Source organism: Xenopus laevis, chromosome 9_10S, assembly GCF_017654675.1.
Source record: "Xenopus laevis strain J_2021 chromosome 9_10S, Xenopus_laevis_v10.1, whole genome shotgun sequence".
Taxonomy (NCBI): domain Eukaryota; kingdom Metazoa; phylum Chordata; class Amphibia; order Anura; family Pipidae; genus Xenopus; species Xenopus laevis.
The window spans coordinates 54668721-54696705 of NC_054388.1; the positions used below are offsets into that span (position 1 = coordinate 54668721).

General features: G+C 39.6%; 1 protein-coding gene across 5 annotated transcripts; it reads right to left on the reverse strand.

The window, feature by feature from the left end:
• Window positions 1-4289: 4289 nt before the first annotated feature.
• On the reverse strand, window positions 4290-26296 carry grsf1.S (G-rich RNA sequence binding factor 1 S homeolog). Of its 5 annotated transcripts, none has more exons than XM_018237111.2 (11): window positions 23120-23198; window positions 23004-23029; window positions 19441-19594; window positions 18182-18337; window positions 17403-17594; window positions 16504-16642; window positions 11539-11717; window positions 8806-8927; window positions 8529-8667; window positions 7747-7839; window positions 4290-5538 (listed from the first exon to the last, which is right to left on the reverse strand). In XM_018237111.2, exons 3-10 carry the CDS (start codon window positions 19508-19510, stop codon window positions 7790-7792), a joined length of 1047 nt encoding a protein of 348 aa, XP_018092600.1. In that variant the 5' UTR covers window positions 19511-19594; window positions 23004-23029; window positions 23120-23198; the 3' UTR covers window positions 4290-5538; window positions 7747-7789.
• Between the last annotated feature and the right edge of the window lie 1689 nt (window positions 26297-27985).

Below are 27985 nucleotides of genomic sequence, written 5' to 3' on the forward strand. Positions count from 1 at the left end.
ATGTCTGCTTTACATGAAAAAGTGTATAGCAGATCTATGCACAAATAGTAACCCAATGGGGTATATTTATCAAAGAGTGAAGTTAGAGATCACCACAGTCCGCTAGAGTGAAATGCCGCCTCTCTCAATTCATTTCTATGGGATTTTTAAAGGCGTATTTATCAAAGGGTGAACTTTCACCCTTTGATAAACATGTCCTTAAAAATTAATAGAGAGGGGTTGTATTTCACTCTAGCGGACTGTGCGATCTCTAACTTCCCTCTTTGATAAATATACCCCCATTGGGTTTATATTACTCCTTTAAGAGCCACAGCACTGGAACAGGAAGAACCAGCATGCCGACTCTACATATCCAGGGTACATATAACCGTATGGGAAAACAAAGGGTTAACAGATCTCTGCAAAAAGCAACCCACTGGAATGTAGAGGACAGGAAGTGGAATTTCTGTAAGTTAATTCTTAATAAAGGCTGTGCAGTTTAATTTGTCTTGTGATTTTTTCGTTGTGTACTAACAAATTTTGTAAATTTTCAGTTTTAAATAGTTCTAGTTCACAGAGATATCGCCTGAAAAAATTAATTTCAGCACTGCATAATATGTTGGTGCTCTAAAAATAGAGGTTAATAATAATAATTTCATTACATTTTTGTAGGTCACAGTGCCACCATGTGTTAATTTATAAAATCTGCATGTGTTAATTTTTAAATCATAGCTAAGCTTAAATCTTAAATCTGTGTTTCCTAAACTTCTTTTCAAAGGGCTTGATATTAATTTAGGACTTGGCATACAACCTGTTATGTACCTCAAGAAGAAACTTCACACTTCACGTAGGGGATAACGGGGAGCCATTCTTGGAGATAGATAAAATTATAAATCAGCAATACAGGCTATGGAAAAAAAACAGAACCTAGCACAATAGTTTTAATATTTAGTGCAGTCACTAGTGTGTTACAACACAAATATTTGTGTGTCTTGAACCAAAGAAAGTCTATGCACAGATTCTTCTTGTTTGTTCTGTGATAAAGATTGGCAAAGGAAGTGTTTACTTTCCCTTTAATGTAGCAAATTGGAGATAGGTAAGAAAGCCTGTCCTAATTGGTGTGATTATTGAAACTTATAAGTAATTATTCAAACTTATAAATGATGACTATATATTTCTTTAAAGACACATGGGCACATTTATTATGTGTTATGCCCATAATGCAGCATTCTTTCCCAGAATTCTGTTGTAACCACACCCACTGCAATTACGTATAAATTAAGTATAAATATTACCATTACATCCTTGCAACTATGCTCTACATTTGTGGAAGATAAACAGAAGTACTGTGTATTTTGTGTATCCATGTGAGTGTAGTGTATTGTGCCATTCTGAAAGAGATGGAAATCTGTTTAAAAAATCTAAGACAGTCTATTAGGGTCAGTCCACACAAGCAGATTCGGGATTCCCCATATTGTAATCTATTTTAAAGCCATTTTACTGAAGAGCAGTAGGTTCAGCAGCTAATACCAGTTCTAAAACAAATGCAATTACAATTGAACAACTAATATCCAAGAACTAAACCCAAAAACAGTTTGTTTGTTTTTTTGCCTAATGTTAAAAAAATGTAATTCTAAGCAACTTCCCAAAATACATGGATTACGTTTTCACTGGTTTAAAAGTTGTTTGAAAATGCAATTGCTTTTGCAAGCAGTATTTGTAGTTCATTCCTTTATGTTTGGTGGTTCTGACTTTTGGAACAATGTAGCAGATGTCCATTCCCTTCTGTTTATCAGCTGGATTCTGTTAAGGTGGGCATACACGACAAGATCTGCTCGTTTGGCGAGGTCACCAAACGAGCAGACCTTTCCCTGATATGCCCACCTGCGCTAGGGCCTAACGATCGGATTACAGCAAAGAGACTGGGCGCCAACGGGATGGGGAGCGCATCAGCTAGTTGATGCTGTCCTCGATCGCCAGAAAAATCAAGAGATCATAGATCGATACCTTTCGAAGCCCCCATACACTGGCAGATAAACTGTCAAATCGGTCTAAATCACCGATACCGGCAGCTTTAATCTGCGCGTGTATGGCCACCTTTACTTTGTTTCAAATGTTAAAGCCAGCAGTACAGAGAATATTCAAAGCCAGACACTGCTTTCAATGGCAATTACATACTGTAACAAACAAGGGTTTGTTTAAGGGTAAGGCATTTTTTGTAGTTTAAAGGGATCCTGTCATCGGAAAATATGTTTTTTTCAAAATGCATCAGTTAATAGTGCTACTCCAGCAGAATTCTTCACTGAAATCCATTTCTCAAAAGAGCAAACAGATTTTTTTTATATTCAATTTTGAAATCTGACATGGGGCTAGACATTTTGTAAATTTCCCAGCTGCCCCTGGTCACGTGACTTGTGCCTGCACTTTAGGAGAGAAATGCTTTCTGGCAGGCTGCTGTTTTTCCTTCTCAATGTAGCTGAATGTGTCTCAGTGAGACATGGGTTTTAATATTGAGTGTTGTTCTTAGATCTACCAGGCAGCTGTTATCTTGTGTTAGGGAGCTGTTATCTGGGACTAGACATATTGTCAGTTTCCCAGCTGGGCCCAGTCATGTGACTTGTGCTCTGATAAACTTCATTCACTCTTTACTGTTGTACTGGAAGTTGGAGTGATACCACCCCCTCCCTTTTCCCCAGCAGCATAACAACAGAACAATGGGAAGGTAACCAGATAACAGTTCCCTAACACAAGATAACAGCTGCCTGGCAGATCTAAGGGTAAGGGCACACCTGGAGATTCGGGGAGATTTAGTCGCCCGGCGACTAATCGCCTATTCTTTGGGAGGACTAATCTCCCCGAACTGCTTCCTCGTCTTCCGCCTGCTTCAATGAAAAACCGCCTGCGGCAATGCACACGTGGCGCTTCGGTTGTGACCTTAGTTGGTCATTTTTTTCAAATGACCTGAGATGGCTAAAAAAAATACACTTGCTGGTTCAGGAATAAAAATTTAAATTGTAGAGTGAATTATTTGCAGTGTAAACAGTGTAATTTAGAAATAAAAACTACATCATTAAAATCATGACAGAATCCCTTTAATATATTAATAATGGGTTGAGTGCAGAGGACCTCTTGTATTGTTCTAATTACATACTGTATACAGATAACATTAAAACCAGTTAAAACGTGCCGTGAATGTATAAAGGGAAACTGCTTAGAATTACATTTTCTTTTATTCTCCAAAAACATGGCATTATAATGTATTTTCTTTTACTGGCACCGGTTTCCCATTCTTAACTAATGTAAAAAGTACTGGAGTCTCACTCAGGGTTAGTGACCCAAAAACAAAATCTTGACACACTGAGCTCATAATGTTTATTTCAGGTGGCTATGGGCTTTACTTCAATTTCCCAAGGTCTCTGGGAATGTCAAGGCATGATCAAGGCCAGTGTTACCTAAACCCACAGCCATGCACATCTATCACTGACCTTTAATCTGTTTTATATATTGATCACTCACAATAACAAAATATTAAGCAGCATGGCTTATACTGTTTAAATGGAAACTATACCTAAATTAAAGTATATACAATGTTTTATCTGTTTTCCTTTAAAGGAAAAGTCAATGACAAATTGATAATAATGCTATTCTAAGCATTTTGCAATCTACTTTCAAATTCCAAAGCATTAAGGGATACCTATACTGTTATTATTGAATTTTGTTACACCTACTAGTCAGTTTCCAACCATGGCCCAGTCAAGGAAGTTGTCAAGAGAAAGAAAGAGGGCTGGTCTGACGTTCTTCTGTTTAGGAAAAACATAACTGTTGCATTTGAATCTGACCTGCATGCGAAGGATCAATTGCAAAGTCACTGAACAGTTATCTCCCATGTGCCCCCCCTTAAAGACACTAACTCAGAGTTAGAGAGCTGAAAAGCAGGAAGTTGGGTTCTGGTCTGTTATATAAGACATCCAGTCACTTCAGCCTTTATAGATTACATTTATCGCTAACTATATTAGAAACATTTTTTATTTTTCACAGCCTATCTATTAACCAAGTTTTTATTTTTCAATTCCAAGTGATGGGTGAAAGAGTTTAAGGTCTATTGGGATCCCATCCCATTGCTGCTACAGTTGTTACATCATCCAGCTTTCTGTCTGATCTGCAAAGGGCAACAACACCTTATATATACCTTAAAGATGGAAGATATGGAATATATCATTATTCTACTTTCATGTGAATTCCAATATATTTTTTCTGTTTCCCCAGATAATTAGTATATTTGAGTTAAGACCAGATCCCAAAGGAGGAGATATCAAAACAATTGCCCGTATTTTATTAACACCAAACAAAACAGTTAACTTGAAGTTCCTGGAGAGAAAGACGTTGTCTTAGACAGCAAGGAGAATGGAGCGAAAGCTTGTGAAGATACTCCTTAACCTGTGCAATGCTGGGACAAACTGTGCATCACACTTTCTCAACAAGAGGCCAATCTAACAACAGTTACTACCTCAATTGTTTTTTTAAACCAATTATATTCATTGATCTTTTTAAAGATGCTTCTGAAATAAAAATAGTTTTATGACATGTTGTCCACGCAGACTTCTTTACTTATTGATCTAACTGTAAAAACATTGAGGCACCCCATAGTCTCATTAGAGGGAGTATTAAAACCATAGAAAAAAAAGTGTTTCTATTTCTAATGGGGAAGCTGTTTGAAGTAAATCTCTGACATTTTCCTTAATATGGCTCCCATTTACATATAAAAGAAAATGGTAATTATAATAAGTTGCATACCGATCTACAGGTTTTTGGGATGCAAAGCTGTTTTTTTCCAATTTAATTTTAGTCCCCTAAGAAAAAGGTTAAGAAACACGGATATACAGGAAATTTCTGTTTGTTGCTATGACTTATTCCAGAAAAAGAAACAAAAAATGATCATCTCATGGATCATCTTTAATAAAGTCAATGCAAATCAAAATATGTTAGGAACAACCCCACCACAAGTTTATCATTTATATGAAGAGGAAATAAAACACTTTCTTTCTGGAAGACTAACAATAAACCATGAGAGTTCACTGTACAACTCACCAGCTAGTGTCTTATGATTTTACCGTTCAGTGAACATATCTCTGGTCCTATCTATCCATTCTGCTTTCTGCTTCTTCAACACAAATTTATATTTACATGACATACACGAATAAACCCGCTCAGAGGCCCTACATCACAAACCACATTCTTAATATTATTAACTTAGGCACTTTGATACAAAAAAAAGTGATAAATTGCTGGTTCACAAAATAAGAAAGGACTGAATTGCCGACAGAGAAAAGGAACATTTTGCACCAGTTCTACCAAATCTACATTAGCCAAGAAGAAATGTCTGATCCCTGCTGGATTGGCATTCTTAGAATCAGTCGGCACAAAAAAAAAAAAAACAACAGCAACAAAAACTGTTTAGAAAGATACCAGTTTGTTAGAAACAAACATCTGTTGAATGGCTGTGTAAGGAGGGTGCACACTGGCTAATGTCCATTGGAGGCAAAGGATTGTTGCTTTGTCCTGAAACAAAAAGGAAATTATAAAAGTTTTAGAAGATTTGAACATATAGACAATTTTATAAAATTAGTTGTAAATCCTAATTTTATTGACGTACATAAAAGAACATACTATATAACTAATATGTAAACCTACACCTTAATGTAACAACTCAGTCTACATGTTCTCTTGTCATCTCTTAAAAGAACTACAGCTCAACAAAGAAGTCTAACCCCCAAATGTGAAAAAAGGCACTAAGTTTGCCCGGGAGCATTAACCCATAGCAACCAATAAAAGGTTTGCTGTTAAACAAGTGACCAGCAAATGCTATCTGCTGATTGGTTGCTATAGGTTACTGCACCTGGATAAACTTAGTGCCTTTTATTACATAACCCTATATATGTCATATGTTTTGGGTTACTGCACCACTCCAAGGCTACCAAAGTCCTTTATCAGTGAAGAGCTGTGCCTCTGAAGAGGCTCCCTATAACTCTTTATCTGAACCGCAGCAAATATTCTTTGGTGCAAGCATTTTGACTCACCAAATATATGCTTATCTATTGCAATATTTGAATTGGTTGTCCAATCACTCTGAATTTATGATAATAGATTGAGCCACATTTCTGCTTCTATGATTTGTTTATTTGATTTGATTTATATTGTTTTGTTACAATTTTTTTTTAATTTTCAGCGACGTTTTTCTATTATTTTACTGAGTGTTACATATCTCATTGAATACTGCTGAATTTATTTTATAGCACTCTACGTTTTATTTACTTTTTACTGTGTCCCCTATGATAGTGCTGTGTGATGATGTAATTTACCGTTCCCGACAAATTGTGGGTAAATAGGAAGATTTGTGGCTTTTTAGGTGTAGCTCAGATTTTTTTCCCCGGTTACCCTGCCCTGCCTTCAACTTTGTGGTGTCCCAGGTTTAGTAAAACAATAGGCAGTAAATTGAAAATCTTGATTTTCCAATTTCTCCTAACTACCATATGGATTTGAGCATTTTGGTTACATAATTTATCCTATTCATTGGTGACAATTTTTAAGAAAACATTTTTTAGCTAATTTATACTCATATTTATAAGGCAAATTAATCATATTTATTGCACTGCACTTTAATCTTAATTTCATCTACACTATCAATTTTTAATGAATGCATAATTCTATTGATTGTACTTTAATTAAACACGCTCTAATTATATATAATCAATTGGTCCTCTTTAATTGATTATCTAGAAATGAACTAGATTAATTGCACTGCACTTTACCTTAATACAAGAATATATGATAAATATAGAATATACAGACACAGGTTTTGAATTTCTCAACCACCGAGTGGTAATAATTAATTTTTTTAGTGACTATTGCTACTTGATATACTAGTTACAAGCGGGGTACTTTCTTCTTAAAATACTCTAATCCACCAAGTAAGATTATCATCTATGACAGAAGAACCTTATTTTCAGCATTATGATTTCTGACAATCCCTAAAGGTATATTCTCAACTGCTGCCCAGAACCCACTGACCATGTGCAGTGTCACTGGCACTGAAAAGATTGCCTAAACAGGTACAAGATGGTAAGGCAAACAGAGACACATTTTATTTCAGCCTTTTATTATGGATCACACTATAACCCTGACATTCAGCACTTTTCATTTAACCTATGGTAAAGTAAGGCAAAATCTAAAGCATGAACACTGACTTCAGACAGAACCAGGAAATATACAAGAATTAAGGCAAAGCAGAAGTTAATCTGAAACACCAGGCATTTTATCCGCCACCAGTCAATGCTCTTAATACTAGTGTATATATAAACAACTCTTCTGGAAGTAAACACATGCTTAAGTATTTTGGTGCCAATGTCCACTTTTCGTCATTCTGCATAAAACAGGGCATATTCCACTCAACCAGTTTCATTTACATGCAATTCCTATACAATGTGATATGGTGATATGGTATGGTGTTTGTCCACATACTTGGAAGGCCAAATTGTACTGCTATTTCTGCAGAGAGAACAGGAAGATAGTTCAACCTTACACATAGCACTGTTGAGCCACTTAGAGGAAAGTATACTCCACTAGACAATTTTCCTTTAGTTTGAGATCCTGGAATAATTGTTCTGGTCTAACAGCTAAAGCTATGGATTTGTGATGGACAAGTTTTGTATATTAAGACTTATTTTAACTTCAAATTTTCATAAGCATTTCCATCACAATTTCACTTACCTTTCTAAGAAAGATCCGTGCAACATAATATCAAACACTGCTCTTATTTACTGTCTGTAGATGAATTCAGGTAAAGTTCTAAATAACCATGTTCTGGAGAAATAAAGAGTAATAAGGTAAATGGTATGGGTAATTAAATGTTCAGCATTTTTTTTTGTGGAAAACACAACAGTTGATCTATGCATTTGCAAGTACATCTTTCTGAGTATAGTATTCTCCACTGCTAAAAGTTTGCAAGACTCGAAACTAGGGATGCACCAAATCCACTATTTTGGATTTGGCGAACCACCGAAACCTTTGTGAAAGATTCAACCAAATACCGAAATGAACCCTAATTTGCATAAACATTTCAGGGATAGGAAAGCTAATATTTTGGATTGTGCATGCAGCACGCGGTTAAACATTTTTTTAGCTTGTTTTGTGATAAAAAGCGACATCATTTTAAGAATTCAGATTCGGTCTGGCCAGGCATTAGGATTCAACAGAATCCTGCTGAAAAGGGCTGAATCAGAACTGTAATGGCTGTAAATATATACACAAACTGTAGTATATTTTTTTCATACTGTATATTTTTTATTATAAAATGTGCAAAAAATGTGTTATAACTTCACTTTATGGATGCTTGGCTTTAACATGATGTTGTGCATTGAAGTCTGAAGCTATTTGATAAAACAGATATACACAAAAGGAAAAGAATATATCACTGGTGATTAATTCTAAGGGGGAAGGATAAGCTATAAAATGTGTCCCTTAATCTGAAGTAGGTAAGTGGGTATACGTACGGGAATGGCATCTGTTTTTAGCCATGGCTGCTACAGCGTCATCATGAGTGAGGAACCTCACAACTGCTTCTCCAGTAGCACCACCAGCATCAGCACTGTACTCAATGCTGATCTTCAAAGGCATTATCGGATGGAAGAACTAAGAACAATGGCATCATGTTAGCAATAAATTACATTATCAGCAAATCATTAAGACACAGATACACAAAGTATTACTGTAAACAGATATGCTTTTACTTATGCTTTTACAACCTATGTTTGTAAACAGTAAACATACATTTGCAATATCCTGCCCTGAAGCATGGAACGGGAGGCCTCGAATATGGATGTCGTGCACGGGAGACATAACTGTGAAGTCATGAACATCCACAGATTTAGCGGACATCTCCTTTACATAATCTGCAAATCCAGATGAGAAAAAGTCAAATGTACATTTTAAAGATCTACATCAGGCAGTGGCATAGCAAGATGTTATTGGCATTGTTAGAAGGAAGATATTTTTCATAAACACCAAACCCCTACTGTTCTATTATACCCAGCAACAGATACCCAGCAACAGATAAAAGTCTGCTTACTCTATACTTACACCTTTAAAGGGCAGGGATAAGCAATATTAAAGGACAAGTGACACATTATAATTGAACAATTGTATCAAAAAACAAACTCTGAAAGCTCTATGGGACAGGGACCACATTCCCCTTCTGCCTCTTAACATATGCGAGATAATCTCTGTTACTATATACAGTGGTGTGAAAAACTATTTGCCCCCTTCCTGATTTCTTATTCTTTTGCATGTTTGTCACACAAAATGTTTCTTATCATCAAACACATTTAACTATTAGTCAAAGATAACACAAGTAAACACAAAATGCAGGTTTTTAAATGAGGGTTTTTATTATTTAGGGAGAAAAGAAATCCAAACCTGTGTGAAAAAGTAATTGCCCCCTGAACCTAATAACTGGTTGGGCCACCCTTAGCAGCAATAACTGCAATCAAGCGTTTGTGATAACTTGCAACGAGTCTTTTACAGCGCTCTGGAGGAATTTAGGCCCACTCATCTTTGCAGAATTGTTATAATTCAGCTTTATTTGAGGGTTTTCTAGCATGAACCGCCTTTTTAAGGTCATGCCACAACATCTCAATAGGATTCAGGTCAGGACTTTGACTAGGCCACTCCAAAGTCTTCATTTTGGTTTTCTTCAGCCATTCAGAGGTGGATTTGCTGGTGTGTTTTGGGTCATTGTCCTGCTGCAGCACCCAAGATCACTTCAGCTTGAGTTGACGAACAGATGGCCGGACATTCTCCTTCAGGATTTTTTGGTAGACAGTAGAATTCATGGTTCCATCTATCACAGCAAGTCTTCCAGGTCCTGAAGCAGCAAAACAACCCCAGACCATCACACTACCACCACCATATTTTACTGTTGGTATGATGTTCTTTTTCTGAAATGCTGTGTTACTTTTACGCCAGATGTAACGGGACGCGCACCTTCCAAAAAGTTCAACTTTTGTCTCGTCGGTCCACAAGGTATTTTCCCAAAAGTCTTGGCAATCATTGAGATGTTTTTTAGCAAAATTGAGACGAGCCTTAATGTTCTTTTTGCTTAAAAGTGGTTTGCGCCTTGGAAATCTGCCATGCAGGCCGTTTTTGCCCAGTCTCTTTCTTATGGTGGAGTCGTGAACACTGATCTTAATTGAGGCAAGTGAGGCCTGCAGTTCTTTAGATGTTGTCCTGGGGTCTTTTGTGGCCTCTCGGATGAGTTGTCTCTGCGCTCTTGGGGTAATTTTGGTCGGCCGGCCACTCCTGGGAAGGTTCACCACTATTCCATGTTTTTGCCATTTGTGGATAATGGCTCTCACTGTGGTTCGCTGGAGTCCCAAAGCTTTAGAAATGGCTTTATAACCTTTGAAATTGAACTCAGGTGTGATAAACCACAGTTAAGTTATTTTTTAACAAGGGGGGCAATCACTTTTTCACACAGGCCCATGTAGATTTGGAGTTTTTTTCTCCCTTAATAACGTAAACCTTCATTTAAAAACTGCATTTTGTGTTCAATTATGTTATCTTTGACTAATAGTTAACGGTTTTTGATGAGCAGAAACATTTAAGTGTGACAAACATGCAAAAGAATAAGAAATCAGGAAGGGGGCAAATAGTTTTTCACACCACTGTATATTTTTGTCTTCCTGTTTTTATCATTGCTGTATTGTGAAAACAATGTGCTGCATATACATTAGTACTTTAAAATAAAGGTATAAATACATCCAAGCATTAACAGCATTGTGTATTTTTTATGTCACAATAGAGGTTTAGATTTCATATATTTATATATTATACAATATATAATTGTATAATATATAAATATATGAAATCTAAACCTCTATTGTGACAGAGGTTTGGTCCTTCTGTTTACACTTCCTCATCTAAACTTTATCTTTCATTTTTATTGTTAAACCAACTTCAGGCATGCTTAAGCAGGAGTATAATAAATATCAATGTGCTGATTTGTCTTTGCTATTGTTATCTACATCTTTTATTTTTAAACTGACAACACTTTTGTTTTGTGGAACAGTGGCTCTGATCTTAAGAACATACATAGACTCCTTGTCATAAAAATTAAAAAGATAGGCCTTCTGAAGAACAGTCACATGACAGGATATTTTAAATGTTATTTTACATAACATATAATGTTTTCAGGCCAAAGTAAACATTTCTTTCTGATGACAGTAACCTTTAAAGCACTTTAGTTGCTGTTTACCTTCCAGTTAAAACATTTAAGGTTAAAGCCAAAGGGTTAAATCTGTAATTTTTGAGTTTCAGGTTATTCCAATATATTGCTCATGGGCTGATAGGTCAAAATAGGATTCAGATGTAGGCTTACCCATATTTCCAGCTATAGTGTGATCCTAAGGTGATTTAGTTTATCCATAACAAACTACGTGTATGTTATCTTTCATAAAACTCAAAAAAAAAAAATCAAAAACAAATGCACCAACAACATTTATTTACCATTTATGTGACCATTCTCAGGGACATCAGATAGCAAGTCTTTACTAGTATTATTTATGCAGTTGTCTGGATCATAAAGGTCTTTTATTGTAGGTGCAAATGTTACTCCTTTCCTCCTTCTAAAGGGGAAACGGGCAGTCTGAACATCATTCCTCCTGCTTGGAAATATCTCAATGTACCTGGCAAAAAGCATGAAGGAAAAGGCAAACATTTAACACAATGTATGTTCAATGTTAAGCATACACAATGGACAGTCACAGGGTAACTTGAAGTGCATTGCAACAAACATATACACAAATAAATAGATTTTTGTATATACTGTTAAATCCTTGTCTTTTGTCCTACATTGGGGGACACAGGCACCATGGGGACGAAGATCCTATTGCTTGGAGGATGGACACTAAACGGTTAAAGAGGCTACTCCTCCTGCACTGGCCTTCATCCCCTGCCTACTTCCTGCCAAAGAAAAAGGGACAACCCTCTCCCCCATAAACTATATATATACAAACGAAAGAATGAAAGCGCACTCCTAGGGCTTTGATGAAAAACACGTGATAGGTTTTATTTCAACGTTTCGGCTACTACACTCGAGCCGTCTTCTGAAGCCTACCACGTGTTTTTCATCAAAGCCCTAGGAGTGCGCTTTCATTCTTTCGTATATATATATATATATATATATATATATATATATATATATATATATATATATATATATATATATATATATATATATATATATATATATATATATATATATATATATATATATATATATATATATATATATATATTCCACGCTCACCGCATGGGCTTGAACGGAAGGAACCGTAACTATATAACTAAAAAATTTTTTAATAATGCTGGGAGGGATTGCCTGTGTCCCCCAGTGTAGGATAAGAGAAAAGGATTTAACGGTGAGTACAAATATCTATTTTTCTCTTGCCTAGATTGGGGGACACAGGCACCATGGGGATGTCCAAAAGCTACCCATGAGGGCGGGACTTACACCCCTATGCTGAGGTAACAACCGCCTGTAGCACATCTTCCTCCCGAAGCACGCTTCTGCTGAGGAGAAGCAGCCCTACAAACCTGTTCAGCGGAAGCTTGGTGGCACACCGCCCAAGAAGTCCTTAGGGATCTGGTTGAGTGAGCTTGAATTCTGGAGGGTGGAGGCCTACTCTTGGCTGCATATGCTCTGAGGATGGCAGACCGGTTCCATCTTGAGCTTTCAATGCATGGAGGCCCTTCCTAGGTCCCTCCGGTATGATGAACAGACTATCCACTCTTCTTATACTTTTGATAGCCGAGATGTATGCTTGTAGAGTGCGGACCACATCCAGTGTGTGCAATTTGCGCTCTATCTGCTTCTCAGGATGTGGACAGAAGGGAGGAAAAACCATGTCCTGATTAGTATGGAATTCGGATACCACCTTCGGAAGGAAATCCGGTGTCGGTCGTAGCACTACTTTATCCTCATGGAATATTGTGAACGGAGGCTTGCAGGACAGAGCTGCCAACTAAGACACTCGTCTGGCTGAAGTGATGGCTAGTAAAAATGCTGCCTTAATTGTCAATGTAGGTAATGGAATATCCTCAAGAGGTTCAAAGGGCTGTTCCTGCATTGTGGATAGTACAAGGTTGCGGTCCCATGGAAAAATTGGGTGATGGTACGGAGGTGCCTGTCTAAGGGCACCTTGTAGAAACGTTTTGATGTTTGCTCGCAACCCCAGCTGCTGAAAAAGATGGATAGTGCCGACACCTGGACCTTCAATGAGCCAGACCCTTATCCAATCCCTCCTGAAGAAAAAGCAGTATGTTTCCCTCATCTAGTACCTGTGGTACGTATGGCAGAGTCTCAGGTCTGCCAGGGCTGCTGCCACAACCTTTGTGTAGACTCGCCAGAGAGCCAGAAGGTAAGCGCCGCAAATTACCAATGTTCTCCTGCGGCAAAAAATGAAGAAATCAGTAGTAGTTGGGACGTATTGGCACGTGAAGATATGCATCGTTGATGTCGATCACTGCCATGAACTCCCCGTTCTGTAAGGATAACAGGACTGATTGTATGGATTCCATTTTGAAGTGCTGCCTTTTAACATATTTGTTTACTGCCTTCAGGTCTAGCACGGGACGATAGGACCCGACCTTCTTGGGTATGACGAACAGGTTGGAGTAAAAACCTCAGCCCCTGTCTAGGGGTGGGACCTGTTGTATGACCCCAAATTTGAGATGTTGGGAAGAATTTGTCGATATGCAGAGCGTTTTGCCTCCCTTGAGGGGAGGCGTGACACAAAAAATCTCTATGGTGGGATCTGTACAAAGTCGACGAGGTAGCCTTGGGTCACTACCTTCTGTTCCCACACCTCCTGAAACTTTCTTAGGTGGCCGCCTAGGAAAACACCTTTGGGGGAGGGCACCCCTTCATGTGGAAACGGACTTGTACTGTGAAGGTTTGACCATATATCTTGTTGTGGACCAATTATGGCTCTGCTTAGTTGGAAATCTGGGACGACCATTGACCGGTGCTTCTCTGTTTGCGTTCACTGCCTTTGGCCTTGGCCCTGGCGAAAGGGCCATAGAAATAGCCTCCTCTTGAAGGTTTGTTCTGTGGCAGTAAGGTAATTTTACCCCCAGTCGCCTGCAAGATTTTCTTGTCGAGTTCTGCCCCGAACAGTTATTTCCTACGAATGGAAGGCTGAACAGGGATCTTTTTGAAGTGAGGTCCGCAGACCAGGTCTTTAGCCATAGAAACCATCTGGCTGCAATGGACTGTGCTGATGCTCTGGCAATTAGCTTTGCCGCGTCCATCACTGTGTCGCAGATGTAGGCGTTAGCATCAGAAATCTGTGAAAATAGAAAGTTTGTAGATGGGTCCTCTGACTCAATGAGTTGTGCTACCTGCTCCACCCAGATCGCCATTGCTCGACACCCATGCCATGACGAAGATCGGCTGCAGGTGAAAAAATGGCCTTACAGAATCCTTCTAAACAAAGGATGCTGCGTCTGCCATCGGTATGGTTGTGGTCTTGGATAGTCGCGATACTGGGGGGGGTGCACAGTTGGTGGAGATAACCAGAGCTCTAGAAATTCCTGTGGAAAAAGATAGGTCTGTGAGAAGCACTTTGAGAGCAGAACCTTGCGGTCTGGTGTCTTTCATTGTGCCTTAATTATGTCATCTAGGTGTTCATAAGCCGGGAAAATGTAAGACATCTTTTTCTGCTTCTTGGAGATATTTTTGCATGGTTCAGCGGTTGCTTCAATGTTTAATGTTTGTAATACCATCTGAATCAGGGTTTCTACTTTCCTTTGTGATCTGGGTGCATCCTGCTCCTGATCTGACTCTTCGCCAGACAGCACCTGCCCCTCTTCCCGATTCCTCCAGCTCCACTGGGTGTTCAGGGGTTAGGGGGTGAAGCGCTTAGCAACAGTCACCTGTGAGCTCATCCTTTGTGGGTGACCTGACAAGTGCTCTAAGACTTTGTCTAAGGTCTCCGGTATTCTGGCTAGTTTCTGGAGTCCTGCCAGCGATAGGGAGAGCACTCCGAGCTCGACTGAGCAGCCATAGCTGTCGCTGAGCTGGGTGGTAGAGTTGCATTAGGCTGATCAAATGCAGGGGTAGAACCAGTTCCACACTCTGGGTCAGCAGAAGCGGTGAGTATTTTGTTTTGCATGAAGAACATGCAAAATATGATATTAGGGGTGGAGAGCATGCTTTATTTTGCAGCTTATTGGAGGGTATGTCCTGTCAGTCATGGCAGGGTAAGTTAACCTCCCCCTAGGCAATGTAGGCAGGCATGGTCTCCTAGAGTGTGCAGTGTCAGCTGAGTGCTCACTGACTGCGCTGAGTGTACCTGCTTGGGCGAGATAGAGAATAACTTGCCAAAAATGGTTCCCTGGATGTGTGGATTGCAAGAGGAAACTCACTTCAAGTAAACGGATAAGCTCGCAAGGGATGGCTAAGGATGGAGAAGAGATGCACAGGTTTCCTGCTCGTGTCCCCAAGATGTCAGCCGGAAGTGACGCATGCGCGACGCACAGGAAGACGCAGTCTCTGGGAACGTCCCAAGAGCAGGATGGCCACCACGCAAGACTTACTTGAAGGAAGCCCATGTCAAAGATGGTGGCCGCATTATCGAGAACGGGAAGACTCTTCTGGGACAGAGAAAGGCGATGGTCCCACTAGGTCCCTGCCGCACTCCTGCCCATGGCTCTGACTCAGCACGTACACCTGCCGAAGCGATGGTTGAAAGCAGGCGGGGCAGGGCTTGATGGGTGAACTATAAAAGTACTTACCATTTGGTGCCAGCCGTCCGTGTCCTGTTTTGGTGTGTACCCCCGTTCTGGGCTACTGGTGCAGCCTCCATGGAGCGGGAACCAGTAGCCCTGGGATGGTGAAGGAGCATCAGCCTGCAGACCTCCGTGGAGCAGGAAGGCAATAAGGGCACTCCATTTGCAGGGATCTTAATCTCGGCTGGGGGAGGATCAGGAAGGAAACTCGGGCACCCACTACTGGCATGGCACATGAGTCAATCAGCACCACTGCTCCCAGACAGTATCCTTTCTCCTTCTGAGGACACTAAAGTAAAACTGAGGGAACAGGAAGTAGGCAGGGGATGAAGCCCAGTGCAGGAGAGGGAACTTCTTTAACCGTATAGTGTCCATCCTTCAAGCAACAAGATCTTTATCCCCATGGTGCCTGTGTCCCCCAATCTAGGCAAGAGAAATACAAATATTGATATTAGATACAATTGATCGCTCTGAAATAGCAAAAGGTAAAGGGATAAAAGCAAACAATAAAACAGAAAGTAAGGAAGGTCAATAAGCAATCCAGTTTAAAATTAATCTTGTTGCGCACAAGTTATCAATGCTTGGGAGTTGGATTGTATTGATCTTTCAGAGAAAATCATGGCAAAGAATTCCCAGAATCACTAGCAGTTTTGTCCATGAAGTTACTGCGATTTTCTGTACCTGCTGCCTATTTCCTGCTTGTGTTTGAGGAGTGCCTGGTCTGCATGTTCTTGTGATAGAAACTGTACAAATGCTTCCCCAGATTTTCTCCCTCGCTGGTCCAAGACAAATGTTATTCCCTCATCTGCTATGTCCAAACCTAAAATGGCAAACAATATAGTACTTCTATTAGATGGTTTAAATAATACATAATAAAATAAGCCATGCAAAGTGGATTTATAAAACATCTGCAAAGTTCAAAAGTTTTTTGAGATTTTTAAATTTACCAATCCTTCCTCCATCTATCCAACCCATATACTGTAATTTGGTGCCATGATGATTATTCATAAAGATTTTTGTAAAATCCAATATTTCTTGGAAAGATCTTTTCCAGGAAAGATCGTAATTGTAACATCTATGGCCACCTTTAGACTCATAGTGTAATGAAACCCCTCCCCCACAATGTCTCTCTGCATTTCATAGTAGGTGGTGCACAGATTCTCTGGAAAGCAGAAGTACTTCAAATAAACTTCTCTGAGCACTTTTGCAATTTACATACATTTTATGTTTTTATCGGTTTCTAAGATATTTGCATGTTTAAGCTAAAAATAAAAAGCCTTTCGCTCAGCTCAGAGTCAGCAAGTCAGGGGATAAGTGAATACAGGAAGTACATAGAAAGTGCATAGACAGTTCATGTCACCTGAGATATTACGTCTTTAAACAGAGCTGCCTAGAAACTGCTAGTGTCTCAGAAAATAAATGAGACAGTCAACACAGAAAATAAATGTTCAGAGAAATATTCTGGGTCAGTTTAAATCAGTTTTAGTTTAGTTTCCCCCTTTTTAAAAGTAACATGAATAAAGAACATTTGCCAAGTTCCATACTGTTAGTATCTATGCAAAAGATAAAAATTATGTCACCTGAAAAAAAATGTATTATGTCCTGCTCGCTGCAACTGTATGGGAGCCCGCGTAATCGCACAATGCCATCACTAGGAGGAGAAGCCATTGAAGACTGTGGAGACAGTGACATAGAGGACGGCCTGGTGGGTGACAATGCAGAATGCATTCGATTCAGCAGAGACTCTGCCTCCTTCTGGTTCATCTCGAATACTGCACAAAATGTAAAAAACAGTTATCAGGCAGAAATGCTCTATGAATTACCTAGAAAAGAAAGGGTCTGCTCTTTTTACTGTAAGCTGTTACAGCAGGAAAGGCAAGGACAAATTTCAAATTCATTTCTGTGGTCTCTGAATGTGTTGACATGCAGATGCTGGCTTTGAAACAAAAAAGTAACCATGTTTGTATATAGTCCCTTTCAGAAAGTCCACCTCTCCTAATACTGGGGCAACTGATGTCGCAGCCTATGACTAAGTATGTATAACCCAAAAAGCGTAAACCAAATAATGACATAATAAAAATATTTTTACTGAATTCTAATGCCTAGAGAAAATTGCCTTCATTTGAGAGCCTGCTCTATTAAATTCCTGGTGATGTCTCCTGGGGACTACATGACACCTCTGAATGGCTTGCAGAATAATAATAGAAAATACTAGGACCATTCAAAGGTTAGAAAAATTCTGATACATGTTTACAAAACTTATTTACTAATTTTTATTGGGGATAATTTCCCTTTAAAGTAAGAAGCATAGAATATAAGCATGTGCTTCACTAGTTATGGATCAGGCAGTCAACCTCACCTTCCACATATCGTTGGCCCATGTACTTCTTATGCTGCTCCACTGCTTTCTGCACATCTTCAGCAGACTCAAATTCGATGACAGCGTCTCCTCTCGGCTTGCCATCCCTATTGAAAATGAAGTGCACTCCATCTGTGCCATTTCTTACATTGGAATCTGAAACGATAACAGCTAGGTGTTCTTATAGGATGCATTACATTTTAAGTGATTGATAATTCTTAAAACAACATTAGGCATTAATTTCCATAAGTATCCTGTGACCCCTTTAGTGTCAGCCATAGCAGCTGAGAGAGTGATTTTGAATTACAATAGCCAGAGAACAAACAAGAACTTGGAATTTACATCACCTGCACTTTTGTATTTGTGTCAGTGCCATACATTCTATTATTGCCCTAAACAACTGGTAACACATATGAATATAAAATAGAATAAATATTTTAATTGTGAAATATTAAGACATATGAAAAGGAAATAACATTGGAAGGTACAGTATGTAAAAAATGAATGTTTGGCATACTGAAGTGAGGGCAGTTTGTGCCTGTTGTGCACTTATTAATTTGAATAAATTGTCCTTTCTTTAATTTTTAGGTGGCAAAATCTGTTATTCGCACCCACCTCTAACGCACCAGTAGTATACTTGCATCCACCTTAAAGGAACAGTAACACCAAAAATGGAATGTGTTTTAAAGGAATGACAATATAATGTACTCCTGCCCTGCTCTGGTAAAACTGGTGTGTTTAAGTCAGAAACACAACAATATTTTATATAAACAAGCTGCTGTGTAGCCATGGGATCAGCCATTAAATTCCAGGATACACAATTACAGATACAATCTGAAGAATCCCATTGTATACTAGTTACCGGCTGTGTATCCTCTGCCTTTTCTCCTTTTTCAACTTTGAATGGCTGTCCCATGGCTACACAGCAGCTTGTTTATATAAACTATAGTAGAGTTTCTGGCACAAACATCAGTTTTACCAGTGCAGAACAATAGTACATTATATTTGCAATCATTTAAAACACTCATTTGCTGGTGTTACTGTTCCTTTAATCCACACTGCTTCACTATTCCCATGACCCAAAAACACACAAGCTTCTGTAAAGTCAGTTAAAGGAACTGTCAAACAATCCAGTAACAGTATGCCAAACTATTTTTTAATAAAATAGTAAAAAGGGTATTTGTTATATAGCAGTTACATTTTATTTGAAAATTTGTAGCCAGCAAACACATACAGGGTGTGAAACATTATAAACATACCATCAAAAAAGTTCAGCACGTCATCTGCAGTGCAAGACCATGGCAAACCTCGAACACGCACAATGAACATTGTGGTTATTTTAATGGTTAGCGGTTGAGAATCATACTCTGGTAAGGGAGGATACCAATTGTTTTGAAATGAATCCTTGATATCCTAAAAAAAACAAAAAAAAACAAAACAAAGTTACAATATATAGCAGTTCCTTCTTGATTTTAAATTAAATTCATTAAATATACTCTAAACCTCCCCCACAATAACATACCTTTCTCCCTGAATTGAGTTATTTGGTTTCTAAATTACAAGCTTAAAAATATATACAAACAGATATATATAACAAGTAGCTAAAAAGCTACTTCCTTGTCTAGCCTTAAGCTCTGCTCCCTGAACTCTTCTTCTTTCTCCAACTATGAAGACATTAAAGAGGTGCCTACTGTGCATGCCTGATTGATTTCTCTTGAAGCAAAGGCAGCGAGAATGCTCAGTGGGCACCTCTTTCTGGTAGAAGAGAGAAAGAAAGCTCAGAAATGAAAAGGGAGCACATGGAAAAACATGTTATTTTAGAAATGCATCAGTTAATAGTGCTGCTCCAGCAGAATTCTGCACTGAAAATGGGTTCTCAAAAGAACAGATTTTTTTATATATAATTTTGAAATCTGACATGGAGCTAGACATATTGTCAGTTTCCCAGCTGTCCCCAGTCATGTGACTTGTGCTCTGATAAACTTCATTCACTCTTTACTGCTGTACTGCTTTTCGTTCTACTGTGCATGAGCAGCTGCGCAAAGAAAATGGAAGAGAGGCGCTCCATGGTTCTTACTGGTATAACCCCGGGCCAGAGCAGTTTTCTGCTGATAGAAGCTCCGGAGTTTTAGGTAAGTCAGTACAATCACTTGGGGGTGCATAACATTTGGCACCCCCAAGTGCAGGATGACTTTCCGGAATATATAATAATATAAATGCAGCGCTTACTTCATAAGCAACAAAAATGCATAGCATATCTGCCAGAACACAAAGGAAAGTCAATTTTCCGCCAACATCATGTCTAAGGCCCCACCCTAAGGGGGTCATTGTCTTAGTTAAACACCCATTTAAGTGGCATTCCCTCTTCAGCATAAGGTAACATGATCTCTTCCATTTTGAAGTATTGAAACAATCCATGATATGGTATGCTATAAATAGGCCCAACACCATAGTATGATAAACATCCCCTTATCATGATGCTTGTGCCACCATGCTTCACTGGCTTCACATCGTACTGTGACTTTAATTCATTGTTTGGGGGTCATCTGACAAACGGTCTGCCACTAGACCGCCCCCCCTAGACTCAAAGAACTGACAAATTCTTGTTATTTTTAATTCTTTACCAACGAAGGGTAAACCCAGGCCCGGATTTGTGGAAAGGCCATCTAGGCCCGGGCCTAGGGCGGCAGGATTTTAGGGGGGCGGCATGCTGCCCAACCACACCCACATTGGTTCAAAAACACTGGGGATGCACAGGAGATACAATCTCCATGAAGATTTGCACGAATAAAGGGAATGGGACAGGGGCGACGAACGCCAGAGGGCCTATTGGCGCCCGCTATGTAAATACGGCCCTGGGTAAACCAGCTGTTTTCCCCTACCACCCAGCTCCTCTCCACATCACTCTCTTTTGAAATGTAACTGCTGAAGCAAGTTTGACCTTCCTCTATGTTTGTTGCTGTGCGAGTGGGTTGGGGAGACACATATATATATAATAAATCAATTTTTCACCCCCACCCGGTGTTTTTTATTCCATAAATAGAACACTGAAATTCAATTAATGTGCTTTGTGGCATCTCATCTGATGCAACAAATTCAACACATTAGTTGGTCACAGTTTGGTTTTACGCCAGCTAAAATATTTGTTTTTACTAGCTGTAATGTCATGCTAAGCCAATTTCTCAGACAGACTGAAAAGAAAGAAACTGTAATGTAGGGAACATTTAGGCAAATGGCATATGGAAGGGGTTGTAGTTTGTGCCACTGATTAATTAGACGTGCCTTGCAGTCTTACATTTCAGGGTTAAACTAAAAAAAATAAATCAGATGACGATGTGGCCATTAATTGACAGACAACAATCATAAGAAAGTTGTGTCCTGGATTTAGTAGTGACAGCGAACATGGATATTGTCAGCTAGGCAATACATGCAAAGATATTGTCAGCAGACAGATATTTTCAAACCTGTCTGATTGACTAAACTAAAGATGGTCCAAGAATCGTATCACTGTATCTGTGTTTCTATGGCTAGCTTTAATCTGGGAGGAACTCATGTCAGGTAGGAAGTAACACTGAATCACATGCAATTCATTACTGGGTAGTTGCAAAGCAACATAACTGACTCTGTAGAACTGAACACAACTAGCAATGTAATCAAATTGAACCAATAAAAGTTGCCGCCATAGGGCGTGTGATTGAGCAAGCAGTTGCACTGATATCACAAAAATACATGCCAATTTTATGAGACCTGGCACGTACAAATCAAACCTGTGTGGTATATTTGAATGCAGGATAAAGACCGGTATGAATAAACATAGCACAGAAATCTAGTCAAAATACAAAATTTCAAACAAAAAGAAGCAAGCACACTGCCCAACAGCAGAATTGACTCATGCTGTCTCTAGAGAAACCACTCAGCAATACTGCACTAATGTAGTGGGACCAGACAATGAAAACACTCACAGCAAGTAGTTAATCTCCATGCCAGTCCAACAGCAGCAGCAGCAATGAGAGCAGCATGGAGCAGGAGGGGACTCTCAATTCAGCAGCTGTAACCCTTCTGCTAGAGACAGGGGGTGACCAACACGCTGCAGACTGACTGCTTTTTTTTCCCAACAACAACTTTATCAAGATAGAGACATTGATACAAAATACAGAAACAGCAAAGAACTTGGCAGTGTAGGCAAGGAAGATGAGTTATGAGGAATGTGCATGGTAAGGGGTGACATGGCATGGGGTCTTAGGTATATGCACAGTGATGGGAGAGGATAAAGGTGGGTTATGAGTGACTGAGTGATGTGAACAGTCAGTAAGTGATGAGGTTGGTGATGAGGTTGGCATGGGGGGTTATGAGGGGGTTGCACAGCAAAGGGAGAGATTGGGGTTATGACTTGTTATGACGAGGGACATGATCAGTGACAGTGAGGCATGAAGTGGGTTATGTGCAGAGGGAACAGTTAAAGAAGGAAGGGGGTTATAAAGAACAACGAGGGGAGAGGTGTGTGGCGTTATATTATAGAGAAGTTGCACCAATGACATGTACAAAGGAGGGGGAATGTGCGAAAAGACTGGGAACAGAGCAACTGAATGACTGGAATGTAGGAGTATATATATTTGGGGGGGTATTGGGGTACAGTACAGCGGCGTACATTGGGGGTTCTATTACAGTATAATAGACACAGCGGGCTGGGGAAAACAGCATGCGTGTAATGATCAGGGTGTAACTGAACTTGAGTTAAAGAAAAGCATTAATTTTTAAATAAATAAGACGCGGAGGGAGAATTTGAAGCACAGAGCAGAGAGGGGGCCGGAAATGCACTTACACAAGGAAACAGCCGGAAACGGAGCTCTGAAAAAAAAAAAGTTTAGAAGGGAGTTAAATGCTTCGGGAGTAGGACAGGGCTGCTGGAGCTCATATACGGCTGAGTAACAAACTAACCTGCCACTTGAACGTTCAGAGAGCAGCGAGTCAAAATGGCACAGGTTTTGTGTGTCAAAAAGAGAAAGATCGAATTACACAAGCCCAGCGGGAGCAAGATGCATTGTGGGAAATGTAGTTTTTCTTGGCAGAGGGGATGAGTCACTAGCAGTAGTTGATATTAGTAATGATTAGTAGAGTCCGCGCGGTCCCTACTACTACACTATAAATGGTTCATTCCAAACGACAATGTAAATGATCAAGTCTAGTACCTAATCTATGCGCAGATCGGCGGATTTTTTACTAGTCTAAAACGCTCCCCACAACGTATGTGTTTTTCGTGGAAGCTTAGCTGTGTATATTGCCTACTGTCCCCCTCACCTTGTAACATTTTTTTCAGCCTATTCTTCTAGGAAATCTCTTTTGCCCACCAACAAAATGGCCACCTATGTGACGTTTCTAAGCCCATTTTTCACATACGGTTTCTCAGAATCTACTACCAGTGAAATGTAAAGTCAATCTGTTCAGCCTAGTCATAATCACAACTTGATTTCTGCCATGGCAGTTTAACCATTTTAGAATCCAACATCAAGAAACAAATCACATTGACTGGAGTGATGTCACAAACAACAAAAAGCACCGCTTTGCCAACCTTGTAATCATCTTTTAAACACTGCATTCATACAATAACGTTTTAAGCTCTTCAGCACAGACAGGAGTAAGCCAAAATGCCACTGGACAATTGGCACAAGGTTTAGGGTTGCCACTGGCTGGTATTTTACTGGCCTGTCAGGTAAAAATTTTGCTTGATGCCAGCGTTATTTATAGGGCAAAGATGTAGAAAGGGTGGTATTTTTTTTTTATATTAAAGGTGGCAACCTTAAGGCAGTTTAAAGTTGATTTTGCAGTCATGTTCAAGTTCTATGGTAAAGTGAGCATCATTTTTATCTGTCTGCCCCTGAACCTCCTGCATCAGTCTCTTTCGGATAACACCACTTTCCATATTTTCACCACAGTAAAAGCTCATGCAGGTAAAATATCACATCTGCACGCAATTTTTAAACAATACATATGTTACTGTAGATATCAACACTGCAACTAAGAGACAGATACCCCAGTAGCAACCCATCTTCTTTTGTGCTAATTCACTGCGCATGCTCTGTGCTACTGTCACAGAGCTTAGCGACACACTCACAAAGAGCACTTCGTTTTCCGGAGTTGCCCGAAGTTTGAAACTTCGGACGACTTCAGAAAACGAAGCATTCAGAGTGCCATCCCGCCGACAATTTAAATTCTAGCCGGCGGGAGGCAGTTCTGGGAGATTAGTCACCCAAAAGAAGATGAGATTTGTCGCCGGGCGACTAATCTCCCCGAATCTGAGCGTGTGCCCTGACCCTTAAAGGTGAACCATCCCTTTAATGACAGCAGCAGACTGTGGTTTGTAGAGACCAATCTATGTCCTTCCCAGGTGGTCAGTCAAGACTGAATTTACTGTTCTTGTGTTTTCTATCAATTCGATTTTCGAGTCTTCATCATAACAATCTTACACAATCTTACAGCCTCACACCCTCATCTAGCAAAAAACAACATATTACTATCATTATGCCTCATTATTGAGACATAAACAAGCCCACCACTATCATTCTCCTGCAAGCACTGAACCAAAGCTTCTGCAATTCTCTCAGAGCTGGGGTGGAGTTAAACATCTAGCGATTGCACACTTAGGATATATGTGCCGCATTACACAGTATAAAGATGCATTACCTTACTGCTACAGTATGACCTCTCCAGCCTTCTCCTGTTTTCCTGCACTCTTCTCCACTCTGTCCCTGCCTGCCCCCTGCAGCTCTCAGGGCAGCTTTTCCTGCCCCACAAGAGCAGCGCAGCCCCTTGGCCTTGTCTCCTCAGCAGCAGCTGAGATATTGAGGAGGTGAGAAGCCTGCAGCTCCCGGCCATGTTAAGACTGTTCCAGTACCAATCCAGCCAGTGAAGTCAGGTAGATTTGGGTGCCCATCTGCAACAGGAACAAGGACGTATTTTAAGACCTGCATCGATAGAGAACGTTCATTGCTATTTTCATGCAAGCTACTTCTAGTCTTTATATGTTCTTTAGATTCTGAGATCTATAATTTAAAACAGTGGTTGCCAATATGCTGGGCACCCACTGTGAGACAAAACTTGTAGCCTGGGCTGGTATTCTATTTAAAACAACACAGGTCCATTGTACCTTTTTCTAGGGCACAACTACACTATGCTGAGCACCCCCAATTGAGATAAATCTTTAACCTATGGATACACGAATTGTAAGTCACCCCACTGCACTTTAGCTCATGACCCCACAATTAAATACATTTTTTTAATTGTATCAAGGCAAAGGTCATAAAAGTGAATGACCTGTAGAACGGGTCATTATGTTTTGGAAGTGTATCTTCAATCCGGTTGGACGACCGCCTCCAAAGTAAACATTGCAAAGCCAATGACTTTCCCCTCTTAACCTTGGCTCCAGAGCTGTTGTTGGACTACAACTCCCAGCATGCTCCAACATTCAAATGTGAGTTATCGCCAGAGAGCAGTATCATGGGTTCAGCCTTGAATTATCTTAAATCATTTCAATTCTCTTGCAGTATAGTAAGTCTCATTTGTATCATTTTAATCGGATAAGCGGCTACTGCAGTCTGGAGTTAAAAGCCCGAGGCTAATGAAATGAACATGCATGGAATAAATCAAATTCAAACTGCTCACAATAGCATCACTTATAATCAACAAGATAAAAGTAATTACTGCACAGGGTGACTGAATCCAGAAAATAACCCACAAAAATAGTTATATCAGCAATTCTGCACAAATTCCATTGCCATCACAAACTACAGATGAACAAATAAATTAAAATGTCAGACAATTCTCAGTGCCATAAATGACAGCATGACATCTCCGTGCAATTCATTCTGATATTTAGTCTGATTCCAGTTGTTCTAAGAGTGGTTTATCTTCCCCTAAAATCTCTATGCCTGTCGGTGAGTATAATCAATCCTTCCCTGACAGTCAATACTCACAAATGCTGTTTAGTCCACACTCAGGAAGATGAACAAGTGCACCGGTCAAAGACAGTATTTCCTTCCCAGCACCTCCCAACACATGGAGGACAGGAAGTAACATGAAGATCAGGAGGAACTTACATCACACACAAAGATGGAGGATGGGGAAAATTACAGATCAAACAGAAAGCACTATGTGCAATTATGACTATGGTCAATAGGTGGCAGCATAATGCAATATATGCCATTTTAACACCATGAACAGCAGAAGCTGCACAATTTTCATGCAGTTGTGGCTGTAATATTTAACTGCTACACTCGCTGGTAAAGAACTACAGTTCCCAGAACACTCCTGTCCACTCTAGAGCTACACTTTTACACTATAAATCCTGTTTTCAAAGCACATAACAATAACCTGCCTGTTCAAGCTGCATCTATAATATAAACTGAATCTTACTGTGTATTTGTTGTATTTTCTCTTATAGATATTTGTTCCAAGAATTGATCAGTGTATGAAAATACAGTGTACATTTGACATATATTATTATTGATCGGTGTGTATAAAGCACCAACATATTCTGCAGCACTGTACAGGTATGGGACCTGTTATCCAGAATGCTCAGGACCTGTGTGTTTCCAGATTACGGATCTTTCTGTAATTTGGATCTTCATACATTAAATCATGTAAACATTAAATAAAAACAAAGGGTTGGTTTTGCCACCATCAGTAAGGATTAATTATATCTTTGTCTGGATAAATTACAAAAAATTACTGTTTTATTATGACATAGAAATCGTTCTTAAAAATGTGGATCATTTGAGTATAATGAAGTCTATTTGAGACTGCCCATCCATAATTCAGAGCTTTCTGGATAAAAGGTTTCTAGATATGGAATCCCATATCTGTACAATAAAACTTTTAATACATTAAGCATGTCACATGGTGTCAATAGACTGACTGATCAGTCTTCAGTGATAGGTCTAGTAATACATAGCAAACAATCAGTTTTTTCAAGAGGTACTGCTGATGTCTGTGTGGACTTTTTACTGTGGGGTGGGGGCGGGATCTGGGGTGGGGCTTGGGGGCCGGGCTGGGGTGGGTGGGGACCAGGGGGCCCAGAAAATGTTGCTGTACATGGCCCAGGATTTCTGATGGTGGCATGCGCACACTGACTGCTCATTTAGCTACTCTACAAAGCAACCTCACAACAGCTCTTACCAAACCTGCCACACTCTACTATTGCAGCAATTAAAAACAACTCAGGCCATTTAGTATACAATCCAGATCATATAGTCATGTAGTTCCACGAATACTACACTGCCCTGTAATTTACAGGACAACCAGAACCAAGGACCAACCAATATGTCCCCTTCACCAACAGACTTTCTCCAATCAGCAAATTTACCAAAGTTCCAAGAAGAGGACTTACACACTTTAAATCAAGAGGTACCACAAGAAGAAATACACTCTAAAACATCTCGCTAACGGTAAAGCACCAGGCCCTGATGGGGTTTCCTTATCAAAATTATAAGCTATACTGCCACATACACCTACCCTATTTAACTAAACTGTTTAATAGTTATAGTTAATATGGAGCCCAGCCCAGATCCCTTCCATAGATCTCATGTCCTTTCTGACATTGTTACCTAAAAAAGGAAAGGACCCCACTAGTTGCATGAACTATAGGCCCATTGCCCTATTGAACACGGAACTGAAATTGTTCTCCAAAATTTTAGCAAAGTGCCTAGCCCCTATTCTCACAAAGCTTATTAGTGCTGATCAGGTAGGCTTCATACTAGACTGACGATAACACTAGGAGGTTGATTAATTTAATGGAAATACTTCACAAAC